This window comes from Canis aureus, chromosome 15, assembly GCF_053574225.1.
Source record: "Canis aureus isolate CA01 chromosome 15, VMU_Caureus_v.1.0, whole genome shotgun sequence".
NCBI classification, from domain to species: Eukaryota; Metazoa; Chordata; class Mammalia; order Carnivora; family Canidae; genus Canis; species Canis aureus.
The window spans coordinates 41,944,938-41,966,336 of NC_135625.1; the positions used below are offsets into that span (position 1 = coordinate 41,944,938).

General features: G+C 38.1%; 1 protein-coding gene across 8 annotated transcripts in view; it reads right to left on the reverse strand.

Annotated features, from left to right (window-relative positions):
• The window catches only part of ZMAT4 (zinc finger matrin-type 4), a 353,108-nt gene that overhangs the window by 74,595 nt on the left and 257,114 nt on the right, over positions 1–21,399 (reverse strand). Inside the window, exon 6 of one of the 8 annotated variants that reach the window (XM_077849310.1) lies at positions 12,900–13,080. The exons of the other annotated variants lie outside the window; for them this stretch is intronic. Within the exon in view, the coding sequence (XP_077705436.1) occupies positions 13,055–13,080 (26 nt within the window). The 3' untranslated portion in view covers positions 12,900–13,054. Of the gene's footprint in view, positions 1–12,899; positions 13,081–21,399 lie in introns of those variants that run through there. 8 annotated transcript variants of the gene reach the window in all.

Sequence of the window (21,399 nt, forward strand, 5' to 3'; positions counted from 1 at the left end):
TCATCATGTTGTACATTACATCCTCAATAGTTACTTATTTTATAACTAGAAGTTTGTACCTTTTGACTACTTTCATTGATTTTCAATAAAGGTGTCAAGGCAATTCAATGGGGGGAAAGAAGCCTTTTTCAACAAGTAGTGCTAGAACAACTGGATAAATGTAGGAGACAAAAAGATAAATATCAAATTCTGCCTCATAGCACACAGTAAAATTAATTATAGATTTCAATGCAAAAATTTAAAATTATAAAGCTTCTAGTAAAACATAGGAGAATATCTCCATTAAACTTGGCATAAGCACAGATTTCTTAGGGAACAAAACACCTTAAACTTAAAAAAAATGATAAATTGGATTTTATAAAAAGTGAAAGTTTCTGCTTATAAAAAGACACCTTAAGAAAACAAAAAGGTGAGCCACATCCTAGAGAAAAAAAAAATTGCAATATTACATCTCATAAAGCACTTGTGTCCAGAATATGTAATTAACTCCTATATAATGTCAATAATTAAAAGATATACAACCCAGTTTTTCAAAGGACAAAATACTTGATCAAATTAGTCATAAAAGAAGATATAAAAATGATCAATAAGCACATGAAAAGGTACTTAACATCCTTTGTCACCAGTGAAATAAAAATCAAAAGAACAACTAAATAACTATCTTATGCTCATTACAAATGCTAACATCAAATAAAATAATACCAACTGTAAATGCCCATGTAGAGCAACTGGAATTCTCACATCTTCTGGAGGAGATTGCAAAAGTGGTAAAACTACTTGGGAAAGCTGTCAGTTTCTTATAAATTTAAGAGAGATTCAGAAAGTCTATTCTTAGACATTTATCTCAGAGACACAAAAACTTAGTAAAATAAAAAAAAAAGACTTGTAAAAAAAAAAAAAAAAAGACTTGTAGAAGAATGTTTACAGCAGGTTTATATCTAATAGCCAAAATCTCAAAACAATCTAACTGTTCATCAATAGAAATTGATTAGCAAATTCTTATATATTCATACAGTGGAATAATGACAAGAAACCAGTCTATAAATAAATAAATAAACAAACAAAACTGATCAATTCAATAACATCAATAAGTCTCAAGAATAACATGTAGGTAAAGAAGTCAGACACAAAGGAGCACATAATGTATGATTTTACTCATATAAAGCTCAACAACAGCAAAGCTATTCTCTAATAACAGAATTCAGAACAGTGGAGTGGACTGGCTTGAACAGGGCACAAGAAAATTGTCCAGAGCAAAGTATGTTCTATATCTTGATTGAGATGGTAGTTACAGGGTATATTCATTTACCAAAATTCATCAGATTGTATACCCAAGCTCTACATATTTCATGTCATTAATAAAAGTGAATGAATGTGGTTCTACACAAAAACCTTAGCAAACTAGATACTCGAGTTTTGCCCGTTTCTGTTCCTCCTCACGTACACCCTACGAATTCTATTGTTTCACATTACTAGAAAGTAAACTTCATTTTCCTATTTATGCTTTGATAACCTTGCAACACACAAAGAAATATTTCCATAGCTTCTGTATTACGGTGTTTACTAAAGCTGGGACCATTTTGAAAGATGATTAATAATATAAAAGTAAAAACAATAAGGCATTTGGTCTTGAATTATTTCTTTCTCCTCCATTTCTTACACATTCATTAATCAAATAGCCCTCTAAATGGATTTGTCATCTTCCAGTATAAAAAATAGTAGCTAATACTTACATTAGATATGCCATACATAAGCACCATTGTGCTCACTTTACCCATTTACTCATTGACTCTTTGCAACACCCTGTGAGCACAGACTACTGTTATCCTGATTGAACAGAAGAGGAAATTGAGGCATGGGGACTTACTCAAAATTAGAGTGGTTGGATACACAGCTGGATTTTGAACCCATTCATTCTGCTCAGGAGTCATATTCCCAACCACTATGCATACTGCTTCCTGTAACAGGTGACTAGGAATGAAGTCACAGAAATATGAAAGGTTCTTTAGGACTCAACTAATCCAGTGGTCCTCACACTGGCCACTAGAGAATCAAGTACAAGTTGCTAACACAAATTCAAGGTGACTATGATTCAATAAATCTAGAGTGGAACCTAGAAATCTACATTTTCTAATGTAGAAAGGTGCAAATTTTGGAGAAACCATTGGTATGGTTCAAAACCTCATGGCGGATGGATGAACTTTTTTACAAGCAGAATTCTTTATATTGGCTTGCACTTGGAGGTGTTCCTTTTTTAAAATATGGCTGAATTCAACCACTGGTCTCAGTTCTGCTTTGTGCACAAGTTTGTTACCATCTCTCCAAACATATCACAATCTTTAGGAAAATTATCATATCCCTTAAGGTTCTGTTTACCAGGTTGTAAGTCTGTTGGCACTTTGACAATGTTTTTCATTATAACATAAGTTCAAGTTCCCTGCATCATCTCTATTGTTACTTTCTGAATGGCATTTCCTGTTTTTTTGATGACATTCCTAAGCTATGATCCTCAAACTGAAGGCCAAATCTCTAATGTGGTTTCATCAGTATACATTGTATAGCAGGACTGCCACAGCCATTGTGCACTATTAATTCTAACAATACCTTTAAAGCTTTGAGAAAGAGACAGACAGAGAGAGCGAGTGTGTGTATGTGTGTGTGCGTGTGTGTGCGTGTGTGTATGGCAACAATGACCCACTGAAATCTGTACTTATATTGAACCTACTGTCAATCAATTCTAAATCTTTTCCACACAGGTTTCTGCTAAGCCAAATTTTCATTTCCTCTAATTTTATATTTGATTACTTAGATGTTACTGTTTATCCCATTAAACTCCATCTCAATGAATACTACTTATTCCTCCAGGGATAGCAAATATAATGCAGCTCATGTATCAATTCGGATTGGTTGGTAGTAGCTGCCAGAGTGCTATGAAAAGATTATGAGCCTTCCTTGCAGATGACAGAGAAAGATCGTCATCATCTGTTGGCTAAGTCTGTCATTGATGAGGGGTAGAGTGCTAGTGGCATGTTTTTTATGACTGTGTCATTCCAGCTCCAGCATATTAACACAAATCATAGAAAAGTCAGACCAAGGAATATTCTGGTAAACTAGGAAGTCATCAAAATGTTGGTGGTAGTTAAAGCCATAGGAATGGTTAGATCATCTATGGAAATGGTATAGGTAAAGGGAAGAGAATAAAGGGAAGAGATTAAAGAAGTTAGTACTTCTTGATGTCAGAGCACTGATCACCTGATATCTCATCCTGATGCACAGGGTAAGAGCCAGGTCCATAGGCATCTCCTGCTCCCACTGGATCTCCACTTTTGGTGTTGCTGAATCTGGGGCCAGATGTGGGTGTGGGAAGTGGATGTGAGGTCATTTATATCCTTGAAGCTGGAGCACCAACACTCAGACACAGTCTTCAGTTCCAGTTTTCTCTCCTTAGTAGTTTGTCTTTGCTCTTGCTTACCTCACAACCATTTTTTCTCTCCTGGCTGCTGGCCCTGCTGACTTTAGGCCCAATGCTAGATATAGAAGAAACAGCATTACATAGACTGCCTCACCAGTTCCCATAATTACATAAGGTCTGATCCTTACGAGTTACTTACTCTATACCAATCATGGTGGCTGTACTCCTCTGATCAAATCCTAACTGATAGAAGTGGTATTGAGGAAGCAGAGGAAAGCCTTCCTAGAAAAATGATGAAGTCACTCTTATCATATTGAATAATTTATGATAATAATTTAATAGTTATTAAATATTACCACATTTAATGATTTAATAATAATAATTTAATAATGAGGTGGTTACTTTATGAACATTTTTCTTAGCTCACTTTACAGGTGCGAAAACTATGGTTTAAAGACATTAAGATGGGATCCCTGGGTGGCGCAGCGGTTTAGTGCCTGCCTTTGGCCCAGGGCGCGATCCTGGAGACCCGGGATCGAATCCCACGTTGGGCTCCAGGTGCATGGAGCCTGCTTCTCCCTCTGCCTATGTCTCTGCCTCTCTCTCTCTCTCACTGTGTGCCTATCATAAATAAATAAAATAAAAAAATAAAAAATTAAAAAAAAAATAAAGACATTAAGATCACAGAACTAGCAAGTGGAAAAACCAGATCTGAATCTACCTATTTCTGATTTCAAAGCTAGTGACCTTATTAACTACATTAGGACTTTTATTAGAAAAATGGCAGTGAGGAGGTAAGTAGAAGAATCCTATTTCTAAAAAAAAACCCTTAACTTGAAACTAATATGTAAAATAGACAAAGCACAGCTGCTTTAGTTAAAAAGGGGGGTTAGGGGCTCCAATATCAGTTTCCCACCACACTCCAGGCATAGCACTTAGGGTATGCCAAGTAAGGGATGCTGGGCTCTGTAGAGCAGAATTTGAAAACCACTGCATTCTGTTCAGCTACCCTCACAAGGATAACATGAGGAATGCTTGTATGTCCAACATTAGACTTGCCTAGGGAATATCTCTTCCCTGTGAGTTTAAGCCAAGGAGACCTCACTAAGATCAGGATTAGCTGCAGTCCCAGTTAAAGAAGAGCCTGTATTCCTCCATCTTCCAATCATTACCATGTACAGGATGCTTAAATTCTTAGCCTTCTGAATTCACCCCATTGCCTACGGGTATAGACTGCAGAGTATCAAGCAGTCAATTAAACAAAGAACACACATTTTCTACAATTCTTTCTTTGCTTAAATTGTATATATGCAAAGCCTTAAAAATAGAATCAGGAAGCAAATGGCTTTGCATTATCAAAAGCTATTTCCAAACAAACAAAACCTAAAGCTATGGAATAAATTTATTCTCAGTAATTAAAAGACAATTTGAGCCATGTTGGATGCCTGACCCAAGAAAGGACTGGAAAATTGGCACGCTACAGGGAAGACTCAGAAGGGACAGAGTAGTTTATTCTAAATATTTAAAAAGCTGCTTTACTGGAAGAAGGTCTAGATGTATTCTACATGGCAGAAGATAGATGATATGTTTTCATGCTTTGAGTACCTCAGCCCCATACAACCTTGATTTTAGCCTTAGAGGTTATCACTACTATTATGATAATACAAATGATTGAACTGGTTTTTCTTTTATTTTTGTGAATAAATTAAATATTAAGAAAACAAAAATAAACCTACTTTGAAGGAATCTATTATTTGAATTGTACTCAAGTGATTTTTAAAAACATATTAAATAACCACATATGAGCCAAATACCTTCTTCCTGGTCTTGATGTTGATGTGATACAAATGGAAATTCACAGAACACAATATGTGCTTTTTTTCATTTAAGGCCCACAGCCATTGATTTCTATGATATAAACAACTAATAACATAGCAGGGCCATTTTTTTTAATGTAAAGTGTTTTCATAAAATTAATTTTTTTTCAATGACACAACTGCTGGATTACAGATTCCATTATGCCTAAACTTGGCTATAATCCTAACATGAAGTTATAGGTTATGATCAAATTAAACAATGGGTTAAATTAAGGCTCAAATAGTCATTTGCTATCAACTAGGTATGTGGGAAAGCACAGATCTTCCCTTCTTCTCTGTCCTGTAGGGGTACCTCTTCAGACTATCTCTCATTTCTTCCCAAGGGCTCAGGATCACAGGCTGCTGTGATTTCCCTGAAGAATTGTCAGTAGCGCTATTGGGGCCACAGCTGTCAAAGAATCATGGTTTCGACTTTTAAGCTGCATCAGCTGAGGATGCCGTAATTGTCAGCTCTTTCGGACATCTGGAAGTCCAAATGCCTCTTTAGCAACTCTTACTCAGGAGTTGCACCAGCTACCTGGCCAATCAAAAGGCCCCAGGAAGCAGGAGAAGCTTTGGTGGTCATTTTTAAGAGCTTGAGCCAAAGAAGGATTCAAAGGTGAAATATGAGCAGCAAAGGTGTCTTAATTGTCTGTGTATCCTTTGAATCACTTTATAAGTGAGACTATTCTCTTTCTATCATTCACACACAAACAAGTCACAAGGTATATGAATATAATCTTTGGTGTCTTCTGGTTCTTTCAATCATTCTTCTAGTTGCACTTGCCTGCTTGTAGATGTCCATCTCCTATGGCCAGGTCTTTATCATCTTACTTTGAGCAGACAGCCTGACAAAGTCTGTAGAGTCTGGGCTATATGCTGCTTCTCTGCAGGACTGGCCTTTGTTTGAAATTAAACAGGATTTGAAATTCAAACAGGATGTTTGAAATTAAAAAGTCTTCAACACGTGGGGTGCCTGGGTGGTTCAGTAGGTCAAGGGTCTGCCTTCGGCTCAGGTCATGATTTCCAGTTCTGAGATGGAGCCCTGCATTAGGCTCCTTGCTCCAAGGGGAGCCTGCTTCTGCTTCTCTGTTGCTCCCCCTGCTTGTACTCTCAATCTCTCTCTCTCTCATAAATAAATAAAATCTTAAAAAAAAAAAAAGTCTTTAACATGCAAAGAAAGTAACTTTAAAGTTGGGATTTCAGGTTTGGTCAGATGGGTGGGAGAGAGCTTTATGAAGCCAGTGGCCTTCAAGTCACTGCAACATCATAGCTGCTGCTCTGCCTTCCACTGGCAGTCACCCTGATACATGCAGCCCCATTGTTGACTTGAGTAAGTGACTTTTCTCCAGAACACATGGCTAGAGAGCTCCCAACTTAATAACATTATTGTGTCAGCCTCATCTATTTATAGGAATGTGCCTGATCTTGTCTGATTTGCAGTGTAACATATTATAGCAAAATGCACAACTTACAAGTAGAAGAAACGTGATTTTAGAAAAAGAAAACATTGTGAAAAATCTAGGAAAGACTGACTCTATTACTCACAAATATATTGGAGCTCAAGAAGGGAAACAAATGACATGAAGAATGAAGGACCTGTCAATCATTTTTAGGAGGAGGAACCCGTGTTTTTCTCTCTTTTGATCTAGATTTGTTATTTAAACCTCAGGTGTCTCCATTCCCTCCTCTGTAAATTGGAAATAACTGTGCCTATTTTAGAGTTTATATGAAAAGAAAAAGAGTTAATATAGGTGAGTGACAACACAATAGCTCAATAAATGTAAACTACAATTGTTATTTTTAAGTGATGATCCTTTGTTTTGGACAAAAATACAGCCCCAACTCATGAATGGGAGAGTCATAATCATTTAATATTCCAGAAAGAATTCTCTTTTTTAGCATTCTGAGGCATATTCAAATTATTCTGGCAAGCTGCCATCTCTACAGATGCTATTTATACACATCTTTTTTGACAGGTCAAATACTTCTTTATATACTAATCATTCTATATATTTGCTTGGCATAAAGTTGAATTGAAAATTATCTCTATTCTTCATTTTAAATTTTTTTTGAAAACATAGGAGTTATGACATTACATGAACTGCTTCTTAGAAAGCTGTTGACACAGTCAATCTCTGTATATTTTGCCTGCTTTGTTCCTAAATTGAGTGATTGAGTCTATTGAATAGGTAATTAGCTAAGTTCATAAATTAGATAAAAAGGAAAAAGCAGAAGGGTATATTGGAAGTCGTGTAATTGCATCTTTTTTATTCTTAAGAAGTGCACTCAAGGATCTATCTGAAGACTTGGGTTTTTTTCTTCCATTAACAGCCTCTCTTAACAATGCCATTTGTTCTCTAGAGTCCTTATAAATACTGAGCAGGCAGCGACTCTGGTAAGAGTGGCAATTCCTTTCCAATTGCTCAAACTGATTTCCCAATAGACTTAAATGTATCTAACTAAGATATCTATCTACCCACCTTTCTTCTATTGTCCATATATCCATATGATGATAGATGATACAATATGACATGATATAGGATATCATTCTTGGATTCATATTTACAAAATCACTTACCCGTGAAAACTTATTTGTAATCCCTGAATCAACAAATCCAACAAATCCAGCTTTGGAGCTAGTTGATGAGTTTGAATCCCAGTTCCTGTTAGTGGGGTGGCCTCAGGCAAGTCACTTAACACTTTCATAATATAAAGAAAATAGATTTTAATGGTATGAGTGGTTTATTGAGAAGATTATAATCTATGTGACATGTGTATACAGACAAATGTACATATTTCCCCCAGGAATGGTGGTTCAGTAGTAGCTCAGTCAGTTTTGGGTTGGAGGGATTTATAAAATAAGTAGCATAAATAAAGAGAATTGACTGTATATATTCAAAATGGGAGGCTGAGACCATGTGAGGGCCTGCAGTCCATTGTGATGGGTAGCTCAAAAAGCATAAAATACCAAAAATGAGGTTAGAATACCCTGTCTTTCCCCAAAAGAAGAAAGGCAAGAGAAATTTAACAGAAATATCTCTATGTGTAAAACCAAACTTTTTGCTTTCCATTCAGGACCATTCCTCCCTCAGTGCTCTGCTTTCTAGGCTGTTCAGACGCAAGTGTTACAGCCAGCCTCAATCCTCTTTCCACGGAACCCATCCAGCTCAGTGGCATGCTGCTTCCCTGTAGGACTGGCTCCATCTTCAAAATAGATCCAGAATCTATTCTTACATTTTAAAAATGTAAATAGTTTTGATTGTGGTAAATATACATAATATCAATTTGCCACTTTGAACATTTTGAGGTGTTCAGAGGTGTGAAGCATATTCACACTGCTATGCTGCTGTTGCCATGGTCCCCCCATGGGACTCTTCTCATCTCATAAAATGGAACTCTGCACCCATTGAACAGCAATGTCCCCTTTCCCTCTCCCCCCTGACAACCACCACTCTACTTCTGTCTCTGAATCTAATTGCTCATATGAGTGGATCCACACACAGTATTTGTCCTCTTGGATTGGCTTATTTCATCTAGGGTCATGTCCTCAGATTCATCCATGTTGGAACATGTCAGAATCTTCTTCCTTTTTAAGGCTGAATACTAAACCATTCATGCATATATGCCACATTTTGTTTTTCCATTCATCCATCAACAAAAATGTGTCACTTCTACCTTTTGCCGATAGTTAATAATGCTGCTATGAGCATGGGTGTGCACTTCTTTGCATCCTTGCTTTCAGTTCTTCTGGGCATAGAAGAAGTAGAATGTCTAGATAAAATAGATCCCAAATCTATTCTTGACATCACTGCTACCAACCCTAGCCTAAGCCCTGCTTATTTCCCATCTGAATGACCACAATTGGTATCTACATCCATCTCCCTGCTGTTGCTCTTTATCCCCTGCTTAGTTCTCAACACAGAAGTCAGAGTGATCCTGCTAACATGTCAGTCCAATGGCTTCCCATCACACTCTGATGACAAGCCAGAGTCATCACAGTGGCCTCACACTATCATGCTGGCCTGACCTCCCCCATTGTCTCTCTGCCTCGCCTCCCTTGACCCGTGCCCCTTGCTCACCCCTCCATCTGCTCATAGCTAGATCTATGCATGGCTTGTCCTCAGCCACCTCACGTCTTCATTCAAATGTCACTTCCTCTGAGAGGCCTTTTTTTGACTGGTCTGTTTGCACTGTAAACCTCCTTACCTCACCTCCTCTCTTTTCTCCTGATATTTCTTTTAGTACTTTGCAGCATCTAATATATTTTTTACTTTTAAAACTTTTTAAATGCTGTATTAAAATCTAACTTTCAAGAAGGCATATAGTTTTGTCTTTCTGTTTACCAAGCTCAGAGGAGTGTCTGATATATAGTGGCACTCAGTAAATATTTGAATGAATAGATGCATGGATGAATAAATGAGGGTAACAACCATTAAAAGATAATATAGAAACCAATATTGCACTGTATGCTCACTAAAATTTAAATTAAAAAATAAAAATAAATAAAAGGTAATACAGGTAAATAGAACACTGAAGAAATGCTTAATCTTTAGAGAAATATCCAAATGACACTTTTTTTTTTTTTGGTTATCTGGATGGGAAAATTCATGTGACTATTATCTGAGTTTCACGCCTATTTAAAACCAGTGTTTGTGGGGATCCCTGGGTGGCACAGCGGTTTGGCACCTGCCTTTGGCCCAGGGCGCGATCCTGGAGACCCGGGATCAAATCCCACATCTGGCTCCCGGTGCATGGAGCCTGCTTCTCCCTCTGCCTATGTCTCTGCCTCTCTCTCTCTCTCTCTCTCTCTCTCTCTCTCTGTGACTATCATAAATAAATAAAAATAAATAAATAAAACCAGTGTTTGTGGATAGGGGAGCAGGGTATTTAAAATAACTATAGTGCCTCTCTTCCTCCCACCAAGATTCCAATGTGCCTCTCCTAAAGGAAGTATTTGAAGAGACAGAGTATGTGTATTTTAAAAAAATTCCTGAGTTTTATGATATGTTAGACTACAGATTAGAAAAAAAGAACACATACGATTCATTCTTTTCATATGCCAGCATGTGATATGCTTATTTTGAACAACAAAGTAATGTACAAAGCATGTTATTAAAGGGTACAATGAAATTTATTGTGGAATTTTATGTGAACATGTAAGAAAAATATAAATTAAATATTAGGCCTAGAATCCCATGAGATAATTCTCAACAGCTACAAAATTCCTTTTTTTATGTTCCAAATAATAGTTTTTAAGTATAACTATTGCCAGGTATGTGGATTGTCACAGGATTTTTCCTCATCAGCCAAGACACATAAGTGATCTTTAGTCAACAGTTAGAATTTGGTGGGAAAATTTGACTGGAAAAAAGTTAATTTAATAAGATAAGTAGACACAGTCAAATCAAACAAGTTATTTTATTTATTTATTTGTTTATTTATTTATTTATGATTTTTATTTATTTATTCATGAGAGACACAGAGAGGCAGAGGCACAGGCAGAGGGAGAAGCAGGCTCCATACAGGGAGCCTGATGTGGGACTCAATCACGGGTCTCCAGGATCACGCCCTGGGCCAAAGGCAGGCGCCAAACCACTGAGCCACCCAGGGATCCCTCAAACAAGTTTTTAATTTGAGATTTTTTTAGAACTCTTACAAATGCTTGGCATTGACCTCTATTCTGATGTATTTCCAAAATAAATTTTTAGCATCACAGATACATTTATTGCAGTTTCTCTCATCCTTTTTCCTCCTTTTATTTTCCTCCACTGCATTTTAATCACCTAATGCTCTGACCTCTTGTCCTACTTGATTATAAATCCCTGGAGAATAGGGGATGTCTAATTTATTTGGTATTTCTAACATAAAGCCTGATACACAGTAGGTATTCAATTTAGGTCTATAACTAAAGTTAATCAGGGCTCTGATTGTCAAATATACACACAGATACATACATATACACACACATATACACATATACATATAGACTTAAATGATTTCTACACCAACTTTCAGGAAGTTGAATAACTAAATTTCCAAGGAATATTAAAGAATTTCACCGAAGAAGGGCTTTCCTAGTATAAGGGTTCCTCTCTACTAAAAGAGCTAAAGTTTTCTTTCCTTTGGTAAAAAATAGGGTAACCTCACACAATGATACATCATGTTTGAGAACCATCCATTTTCTTTAAATCTAAGAGTTGGAGTATACTGAGAGTTCCTAAGTACGTGGCTATGTGGTGTCCCGAGTGTGGTTTCCTCTCCCCAGGCTGTGCCTAGAGGCAGCTTGGGGATTGGGTTGGAGACATCCAGAGGGAGGATGTATGAGGATGGTGATGGCTTAAGCATGTGCTGCATTAAGGAGAATGGTGGGGAGGCGGATAGGATACCTATCATTCAGTCCAACCAGTTCTGGCACCAATTCCTTCTTCCATCTATCCTTCTCATGGTGCACAGTGCCCAGGTTATCCTCTGGATCCTCAGATAGTGATTGTCTCTACCAATCATGCAGTTTGCAACTTTTCTGGGTCCTGAACTGAGTACTCAAAGTAGTACAGTTTAATTTTTCCTATGTTTGTGCCTCCCCATTTAAACTTAAAGCTGATTTGAAGCAACAATGGCATTTCAAGACAGTCACCCTTCTACTCACCCCAGCACCTGCAAAGAATCCTGCTCATAGAGCTGCTCACTAAACAGCTGTTTAATTAAACAAGATGGCAGGGGGAGGAGTGCAGGTGATGGAGAAAGCTCTTTTTTGCCTTATTTCCATGAATTGGAACATCTGTCATTCCTCCTAGGACAAAAACAATAGATAAGGAAGGTAAAGATTCCCCTGAATTCCCTTTTGCTATTATCTTGAACTTCTTTGTTGCTGAAGCCCTGTTAATTTTATCTTCAAGTTCTACCAGGATAAATATGGACCAACTAAAGCATTTCTACACAACTCAGTACAGGAAGTTGGCAGAGACTTGTCTGGATCTTAGCCCATATATCTTCTCTCCTCCTTCACAGGTGGGCCCAAATGCCCTTAACCATAGGCAAATATACCCACATACCCGTAACACCCTGCCTCACCTGGATAGTCCCTAGTGCCCCCTTCAATCTCAGGCAGGAGCAAGTGAGGGAGTTCTAGTCTTCGACCCTGGGACTGAACAGCCAGCCAGTCATACTCTGATCTTGCTGTGGTGCCCCACATAATGAAGCTTCTGAAGGGGCTCCAATGTCTAGACTGCTGCGTCTCCATCTCATGCTAGGTCGAGATTAGATTCTTGCCTTGGTCGTGCTGCCTAAAAAGTGCTTATGTCCTTATGTCAGTCCCCACTGCTGCCCCAGTGCCATTCCACCTGTCCACAAAGAGCCCAGCAACTGCTCTATCCTTCTCCTTAGTTACAGTATTCCAACACAACCTGTCTGGCCAGGTAAGTTTGAAAATCTACTGTTCAGTCTATACCTGAGCACTTACATGTCAAGCATATAACATAGACTGGCAGCAGTGTAAGACTCATGTCCAATCCTTCAATTTGAAAATGGTTTTCATTTTCAGCACCTTTTATTGCTTGAATATACTCAATTGTTGAAGGAAATCACTTAAGGGATGCAAATGAAACTGAAAGGTTTTATTCGGCTGATGTGCCATCAGGGAGCACTGAAGACCAGGTGGCACCCAGTTGAAACAGGTCAGGATTTATAAGGCAAGGGAAAGTTGAGTGTGTGTCCTTGTGGTTTTCAGTTAGGCTGCAGTCCGGGTACTGATGACCATCACCATAGTTTTTTTCTGCAAAGTGTTTCAGTAAGCCTTGTGATTTATCAGGTCTTCAAAGTTCCCAGGCAGGGGAGATAGACAGCAGGGGGGGAAGAAAAAGGAAAATAGGGCAAAGGTAAAAGGCAAGGAAGAAACTGGGACCCACTGAAGTCTGTTTTATTTCTCTTACATAGAGCTTCTCGAAATATCTGTGATTAAAGACCAGATTTTTTCATTTTTATTGACTTTTAATTCTCAATATGTTGCAGACCATACTTGCATAAAATCCAATAAAAATTAAATTAGTAGCAAAATAAAATAAAAATAAAAAACAAAGACATGTAAGATGCAAGCCCAAAGTTTTATTATTAGACTGAACAGACTTAAAGTTACTCTATAAAGTTATGATAAAAAGTTTCTAAATGTTTGCTCTCAATTTCTATACCTGCCTCATTACAGATCAGTAAAAATCAGTTTTTGCACCAGTACCAGTCCATGAACTACATTTTGAGTAGTGCCATTTTAATCAACTGAAGTTTCTTCATGGCCTCTAGATCTCAAAAAATACTCCTCCTGCCTACTGGAACATTCCCCCACTTCACATTGGACATCCTTGTGGCTGGCTGTATGTTACACTGACAGCAGCATGCCAACCACTGCCCACGAACACCTCACTATGACAAAAGAGCAGTCAGATTTTTTTTTTTCCTCTGGATTCTCAATTTTCTTCTTACATACCCTCACTTTTTAAAATTCTTTGATGGATAAGCAATCCTAGACCCTTTGGTCTGTCACCCTTTCAAATTTTCTCATAGCCTTGGACCTTGGCTTCCCTCAACTTCCCTTTCAGTTTGCTCAGTTACCTTTGAGACACTTGATGTTCCAGTTGAGCCCACATAGTGCTACCTCAGAGAAAATGCAGGTTGCAGAATTTGCTGTGCCAATGGGCAAATCTATGTGCTACTCTCTTGTTTACTCTATCCTGATGTATTTAAACAGTTCTGAGGGAAGGCAGCATCTCTAAACTTTATGATTGTTAGTAGATTAATCAGTGCACTACAGTTTTAACAGATTCCAATTGCTGAACTCTACATATTTGTTTAAAGAATAAAAACAAAAGTATCTTCCAATAATACCAATCCTTAAAAATAAAACTACAAAGAATCCACAAATAAATCCCCATTGATTATTGAATCCAGGGTTTGGAAAGCTTTCATTTTATACAATATGTCCAGAAAACTGAGAAAGTATTCTTAGAAACACACATGATTAAATTTAAAGACTACCAAAAATATTTTTCACATGTACAAGGAACGCGTGGGTGTAGACTTATCTTTTATCCTAAATCAAATAGGCAAAGCTTTGTAAGCACATTACACTATAGATAGACACTATTACAAAGCAAAAATGGGTTGTGTGAGGAGCAATGCAGGGTCAGAATTCATTCCATGAGGGGCTATCCAAAGAAAATAACACAAAAATATCCTAATCAAGTAGATGATTCATCAAATTATATACATTTTTTTTTATTACATCTGTCTGGAAAGCTTGATTGCCAGTTAAATCACTTAAGGGAAAATGAGTTGTATGCTTTATTTGGATGAAAGCAGGAAAAATTTCTTTTATAAATGGCATGAATACAATTTAATTCTGTTATCTTTTCTGCCTGGGAAAACTGCCTAGATTTTGCACAGAAATAAGAATTTGACGTTAGTCACGTTTGCCATGTTTTCCTTGAGAATGTGAATAAGAAAGAGAGATGGTGCCTCATGCACTTTTGAATCTTTGGTTGTGTTTTTTATTTAAATTTGCAGCCTCTATAAACAATAAAAAGGTGGGCAATACAGAAAACAGGTTATGTGTGTAACCGAGGACGGTTCTAGACTTTCTCCATTCTCCTATTCTCAAACTAAATTGTCTGGTCTTAGCTCATGTGTGTGATGACTGTTATGGAGATTTCCCTTCATCATCACATAACAAATATAGAATTATCATTTTCAGAAAGATCTAGAGTGGCATCTGCACTTTCCTTGGAGTTCTGAGAATAGTGGTCTGTGCTTAATTGAAGTTTCTTTTGCAAATGCAAAAGTTGTGAAATCTTTTGCTATAGAGTCACTTAAAAGTAGTTTTAATGGACCATGTAAGAGCTTATTTCACTGTGGTCTTTTATTTTAGCATAAGGTCATAAATCTTCCATTCAAATGTTGAAAATCTATTCAAGGCAAAAATATAGGTCCAGCATGTCAGCTACAGCATTATTTGGGTAGTGGCCCACTTAAACTACATTAATATGTCACCATTGATTGTGTCTGCCTAGGACTTTTACATATTATCTGTGAAATATATCTAATCTCTAAAATTCACACTTCAACGTATTATTTGGTCATGTAATCACATTTATTTTATTTTTTAAAGATTTATTTATTTATTTATTTATTTATGATAGACACAGAGAGAGAGAGAGAGAGGCAGAGACATAGGCAGAGGGAGAAGCAGGCTCCATGCCAGGAGCCCGATTTAGGACTCGATCCCGGGACTCCAGGATCATGCCCTGGGCCAAAGGCAGGTGCCAAACCGCTGAGCCACCCAAGGATCCCCTGTAATCACATTTAGAAAAACATTATTCTGTCCTATTGCATGTCAGTGTAGGATTTCCTTCTGCAGAAAACATTTGTATGGTGTTCACTATTCAGAGCATTAGTGAGGAAGATCAGTAGTGATGAAAAGTAAAAGTTTCAACTGTTCAAATGGTTTCTCAAGAGACGTTAAAAATAAAATTTTACTATCATCTATTTTAGTTTTAGAGACAAGCAGCTTAAGAACAGCTCTAAACTGGAAGAAGTAGGGTCTGGAATTCTCTCTTCAATATAGAGAGCTGGTTTTACAGCAAGATTTTAAGGTCAGATCTTCACAGCTGTGGTTGAAAGTCAAGGGTAGTCCAGTATAGGGGAAGTACCTGGATCTTGGGTTCAAACAAACCTGAAGTTCCAATCCCAGCACCATTGTCTACTACCATCAGGGCCTGAGGCCAAGTTTCCTGCTTTGTAAGAAGTAATAATAACATCACTCACTTCACAGGATTGTTGTAAAGGAATAAAGGTGGCACCATATGTCAAGTGCCCAACATAGCTCAGGATCTAGTACAGATACTCAATAAATTCTCATTTGTATTCTTTCTTTTTCTCTTTTTCATGAGTATGTGCATACTAAATGAGTATGTGCACACTAAAGGTGATATTTACAGTCCCAAGGACTCATTTCTGTATCCACACAAAGAGTGGGCAGGAAATTCGGGTTCCATGCCAAGTAAGTTACTAGTGACACCCATAGGAAATTTCTAATTTTGTATCTCCAACAACTCTTTCTAAGTGTCCCTATTGCCAACTCTTGTCACAATATCCATTCCTTGGACATTGATAGTCCTCAAGTGTCTGTGCATGGTCCACTTTTCTCCTTCCACTTATCACTGATTTTATCCATTCAAGGATGTCCACACTCCTTCCATGCTAATGACCTAAAGTCCATATGGTTAGTCCTGGCTTCACTCCCAAGCTCCACTCACATATCCAATGGCCCACTGAGCATCTTCATCTGAGTGACCTGCAGGAGGCTCAACTTTCACACATCCAAAATCCTTTTACCAAAAAACAAGTTTCTCTTAATTTCTATATTTTGTTTACTTGGATTTCTACTCAATCATTTAAGCTAGATTTCACTAGCTGATTTAAAGTGGTTAAATAAACTTTGCCCTCTTCCCAACCTTCTTACATTCAGTACTCTACTAGCGATGGATTTTTTTATTCCCTCTTGCCTTTTTTCCACCCTACACCTTTAATCTGTTCCCTACTTCCTTATCTACTTGTATGTACATCAAGTGCACATCTTCTCAGGCATCTTGAATTTCTTCAGCTGGCCAGTTTCTTGGACTTGATGCCACTACCAGGTTCCAATAAGTCACCTGGCATTACTGAGAGTGGTGAGCCAGGCACATACACTGAGTTACTGACTTCTTCAAACAACTTCTGAATTTCAATGAAACATCACTTTGAGCATGGGATTTGGCAACCCAACACAGCCTGCCAAAGGCCTGGCTAACACACTCTGAAAGTAATCCATGGAAAGGATTAGCTTTCCCTGGGGCCAGTTTTGTTCCAAAGAAAATCAGAAATGGAATGAGTCTACACAAAGGACTTCCCCTCCATGTTCCTTCCTCCTATGGGCTTGTTTAAGGTAAGTCTTCTCAGTACAGACAGTCTAGAGTCATTCCACATACTGAGTGATAACCTTGCTGGACCACCTTCTATGTCTCTTCACAGCTCATCATGAAGCAGCAGCCCACACAGCAATGTATCACATTTATTGCCTCATATCCTTCTTTGCATTCCCTCTATTTTTCCTCACTTCTGCAACCCTGGGTTTGCACCTAGCAAACAAAGCAGCAACATTTAATCCTTGCCTCAAGCTCTGTTTTCTAGGGAATCCAGGACTGAGAAAACTTCTAAAAAGGATTTTATGCAACTTTAAAGAGAAGCCTCTTTTCAATAAGATAAGAACCGCTGGCTCATTTTCATTTTCTCCAGCAAGTCTTAAAGGAAAAGAAAAATGAATATTTATAGTTTGAAATCCTACTGGGGGAACGCTGTAGTAATTTCAAAATATTTTGCTTTAGTTTTTCTAGCAGCCAGAATGAAGAAGGAAAAAATAAGTTTCACAAGTGAATAATAATTGGAAATAAATTTATCAAGAAAACTATTACTAGACCCTAAGCTTTGGGAGAAATTTCACATGATGTCATGATGATCTTTACACAAGGGTCATAAAGTGAGGTAATGAATCATATATCCTTCATATTATATAATTTTAAAAATACTTAAAAATACACAGAGTGCTCCCCATGTGTTTCTTTGAGATATATATATATATATATATATATATATATATATATATATATATATTAGAATTTAGGGAAAAACAATAGCAAAATTTCAGGGCAGTGATTGTAAAATATTAATGTACACAAGAAGATTCTTAAACAATACATATTTCAGGGCCCTGTTCCAGACTCATGAACCAGAATTTCCAGAACTAAGGTCTAGGCATCTGTATTTTGGACAGGATGAACCTAATGCTCACTAAAGGTTGACTACTGCTAATTTCTAACAGTTCAGCCTACATATTACCTAAAAAAATTGTTAAAATTTTGTAGCAGAAATTTTGTAGCTCTTAAGACTATATTCTAAATGTTACCATAGAATGGAAGATCACTACACAAATAGATACCATCTTTTGGATTTTGGGAATTTCAGAATGCTAAAATGAAATGGAAAATTTTAGATCAAGAACATTATGAATATTCTTTGAGCAAATATCTTTGCAACACCCTCTGTGGTTCCAATGCCTTAGTTAAGTAAGTAGAGTGATGTGGGATATGGGATACTTAAGAGTAGAAGCAGGGTCTCCACCATCCATAAGTTTATAGCATAATTCAGAAGAAAAGTCACACAACTAAATATATCACTGAGGACCAGATGATATACTATGAGCTATGCTCTCAGATACAAACTGTTTACTGACTATGCCACCCCAAGATCAGCCAAATGTATTGTCTTTTCTAAGTTTCCCTCCCATTGGTAGTTTTGCTGTAAATGATTGGTATAAGATTAAAAATAAAAAAAATAAGGCACATGGCACAGATCAGACCACTAGAATTACCTCTTAAATTCTATCCCACTCTCCACCTTTAGAAGTCTGATTGAGAATCACTATTACTTTTTCACATGAACTTATAGGTACTAGGTTTCCAGTCTGTGTGTGTTTTAATGAGACTTAACAACATTTAGAAATAGCACTATCATGTGTGGGAAATATCAGAAAGGGAGACAGAACATAAAGACTCCTAACTCTGGGAAACGAACTAGGGGTGGTGGAAGGGGAGGAGGGCGGGGGGTGGGGGTGAATGGGTGATGGGCACTGAGGGGGGCACTTGACGGGATGAGCACAGGGTGTTATCCTGTATGTTGGTAAATTGAACACCAATAAAAAATAAATTTATTATAAAAAAAAGAAATAGCACTATCTTAATCTGTTCAGATTTGATATTTAGAGATTTTTAAAAATATCAGTCCAATTAGAACAAAAAGGAAAAAATCTTTTTCTGGGGTATCCAGGACAAAGGCAATATAAGGCAGTGTTTTTGTTTGTAACAGAGGGTCCCACATGACCCTCTGTTGGCATTTATCTACTATATCACTGCTCTAAGAGGCTAAATGCTCACAAACAATTCTGTCAGAGGGTCTGGGAAAAAAAGCAGGCATAAATAATACTTCTTGACATCAAATATATTTCATAGTGTCTAACCTGTGCTCCTGATTTAAAAAATGAAACCATAGTTTAAATATCTTTTAAGAGGATGCAGTCTATGTTGACAGAAAAGCAGCTACTACTTAGTACAAGGTCTTTAATTGTCCTTTAATACTTTGAAATCCAAGCTACTCACTCATGTATTTAATACAAACACTGAAATTGCGTGGTCATTTTTACTGAGCATGTTACATTTTCCTATACCTAGAAAAAGAAAAAAAAAGGGGGGTTTTAGAGGTCAGATCCACACAAAATGTGGAAAGGAGAAGAGCAGCAAGGGGCTGGCTCATGCAAGCCAACCATGCATTAGTCTGAAAAATAGCTTCCTTAGTCATGTCCCTATTTGGTATTGTTTAAGTGGCATCTTTAGTTTGGGTTTGTCCAGAAGTGACTGATTCAAGGGATTGAGTGCAAGAAGTTTATTCTGGAACCAATTCCAGGAAACTCTAATGAGGGAGTGGGGAGACAGGCAGGTAAGTTTATTTTCCAGTAAGTGTGTTCTGAGAGTGCAGCTGACACCCACTGGGAACTGGAAAGTGAGTACAGAGCATCTGCAGCGTGTTGCAGATGAATGCCAGCTGAGGGGCAAAGGTCTTACACACCAACACTCCTTCAGTCATTTGAAAGTAGATTGCTGGGGAGGCAGGGGTGGCAGGGGATATTAATTCTCTGATACTTTCAGCCTACCACAGGGACAGGAACGTGGACTCTGATGATCAGAGAAAGCCCTCAGACAAAGAGATGCTGGAGATAATAGTGTTAACTCAAGTTGATGTGTACTGAGGAATATAGGTGGGGAGCACCTATGGGGTTGGCCCCACAAAGACTCACTAAAGGACATACAAATGCCCATTCAAACTCTTTGGAATTTCCCTAGTTCAGGAAGATGCTTCAGGGCATGGAGGAAACAGTAAAAGAAAAAAGCCAAATAAAATAAAATAATTTGGACTTCTCTACATAGGTGGAACATGCTTGGCACCTTCAATGCTTAGGCTGGGCTGGGTGGGATTCAGGCTGCAATGAAGCAGAGCTCACAGATGTGCCCTTAAGGCAGACACTGATGGGGAAGCTGTGAGTCCAGATGGGGACAACAAGAAGGGATAAGCAGGGAGAGAGACTGCGACAGAACCTTTTTCTCAGTCATGGGGTCACACAAAGGGGAGATGGTGTAGCCAGCAGAAATGAGGTCCAAGCAGGCAGGTACCAAAGAGAAGCAGGGACCTGGCGACAGTCCGCCACATTGGGGAAAAGGGCATACCAGTAGCAGTTTTATCTCACCCATTTCTTAGCTCCAGCTGTCCACTGCTAACTTTTAAAGCCCAGGCATCAAAGGGGACTCAGCCATTTCTGCACCCCCCCTGACTGAGGAAGCACACCCTGCAGAGTGCAGAGAGATCCACATAGACCCCATCCACCATAAACAGCCCAACACACGCTCTTTAATTGTGGCTTAACATGTTTTCCAGACTTGAAGAGCAGCTCATGACCAGTGGTCCGAAATACCTCAATCTCATTGTTCTAAGTGAATCATTAATTTACAAGAAGAAAGAACACTAGAAACATCTGGCCACCAGCCAAACAAAATCCCAGCATTTGGAGGGTGTTTGATACAAAATATAAATCTGGATTTTTCTCCCTAGCTATATAGAGTTCAGAGAGCTCCCAAGATATTAAAGTGTCTCAGCTTGTTTAGGAAGCAGCAGGCTGAGAATTGCTAGAGGGCGTGAGTACTGACCCATCTTGCGATAATTTCACCTCTGCCACTCTGGATCCTGAAGGGTCAACAGAAGAAGTGAACTTTAAAGTGAAAAATAAAAGTCTAGGCATGTTAAAGCAACAAGACAGTTGATGTCGGAGCAAAGGTTGATGTGGGAAACATGTCAGAGGGCTCCCTCCTCCAGCCTTCCCCAGAGCATGACAGGACCGATGGCCACAGGCCACAGAGCCTAGACAAAATGAGTTCTGCTCTGCCCAGGGCTAGGGGATCTGTTACCTGATTTACATAGCTTTTATTCCTCGGTCAAAGAACA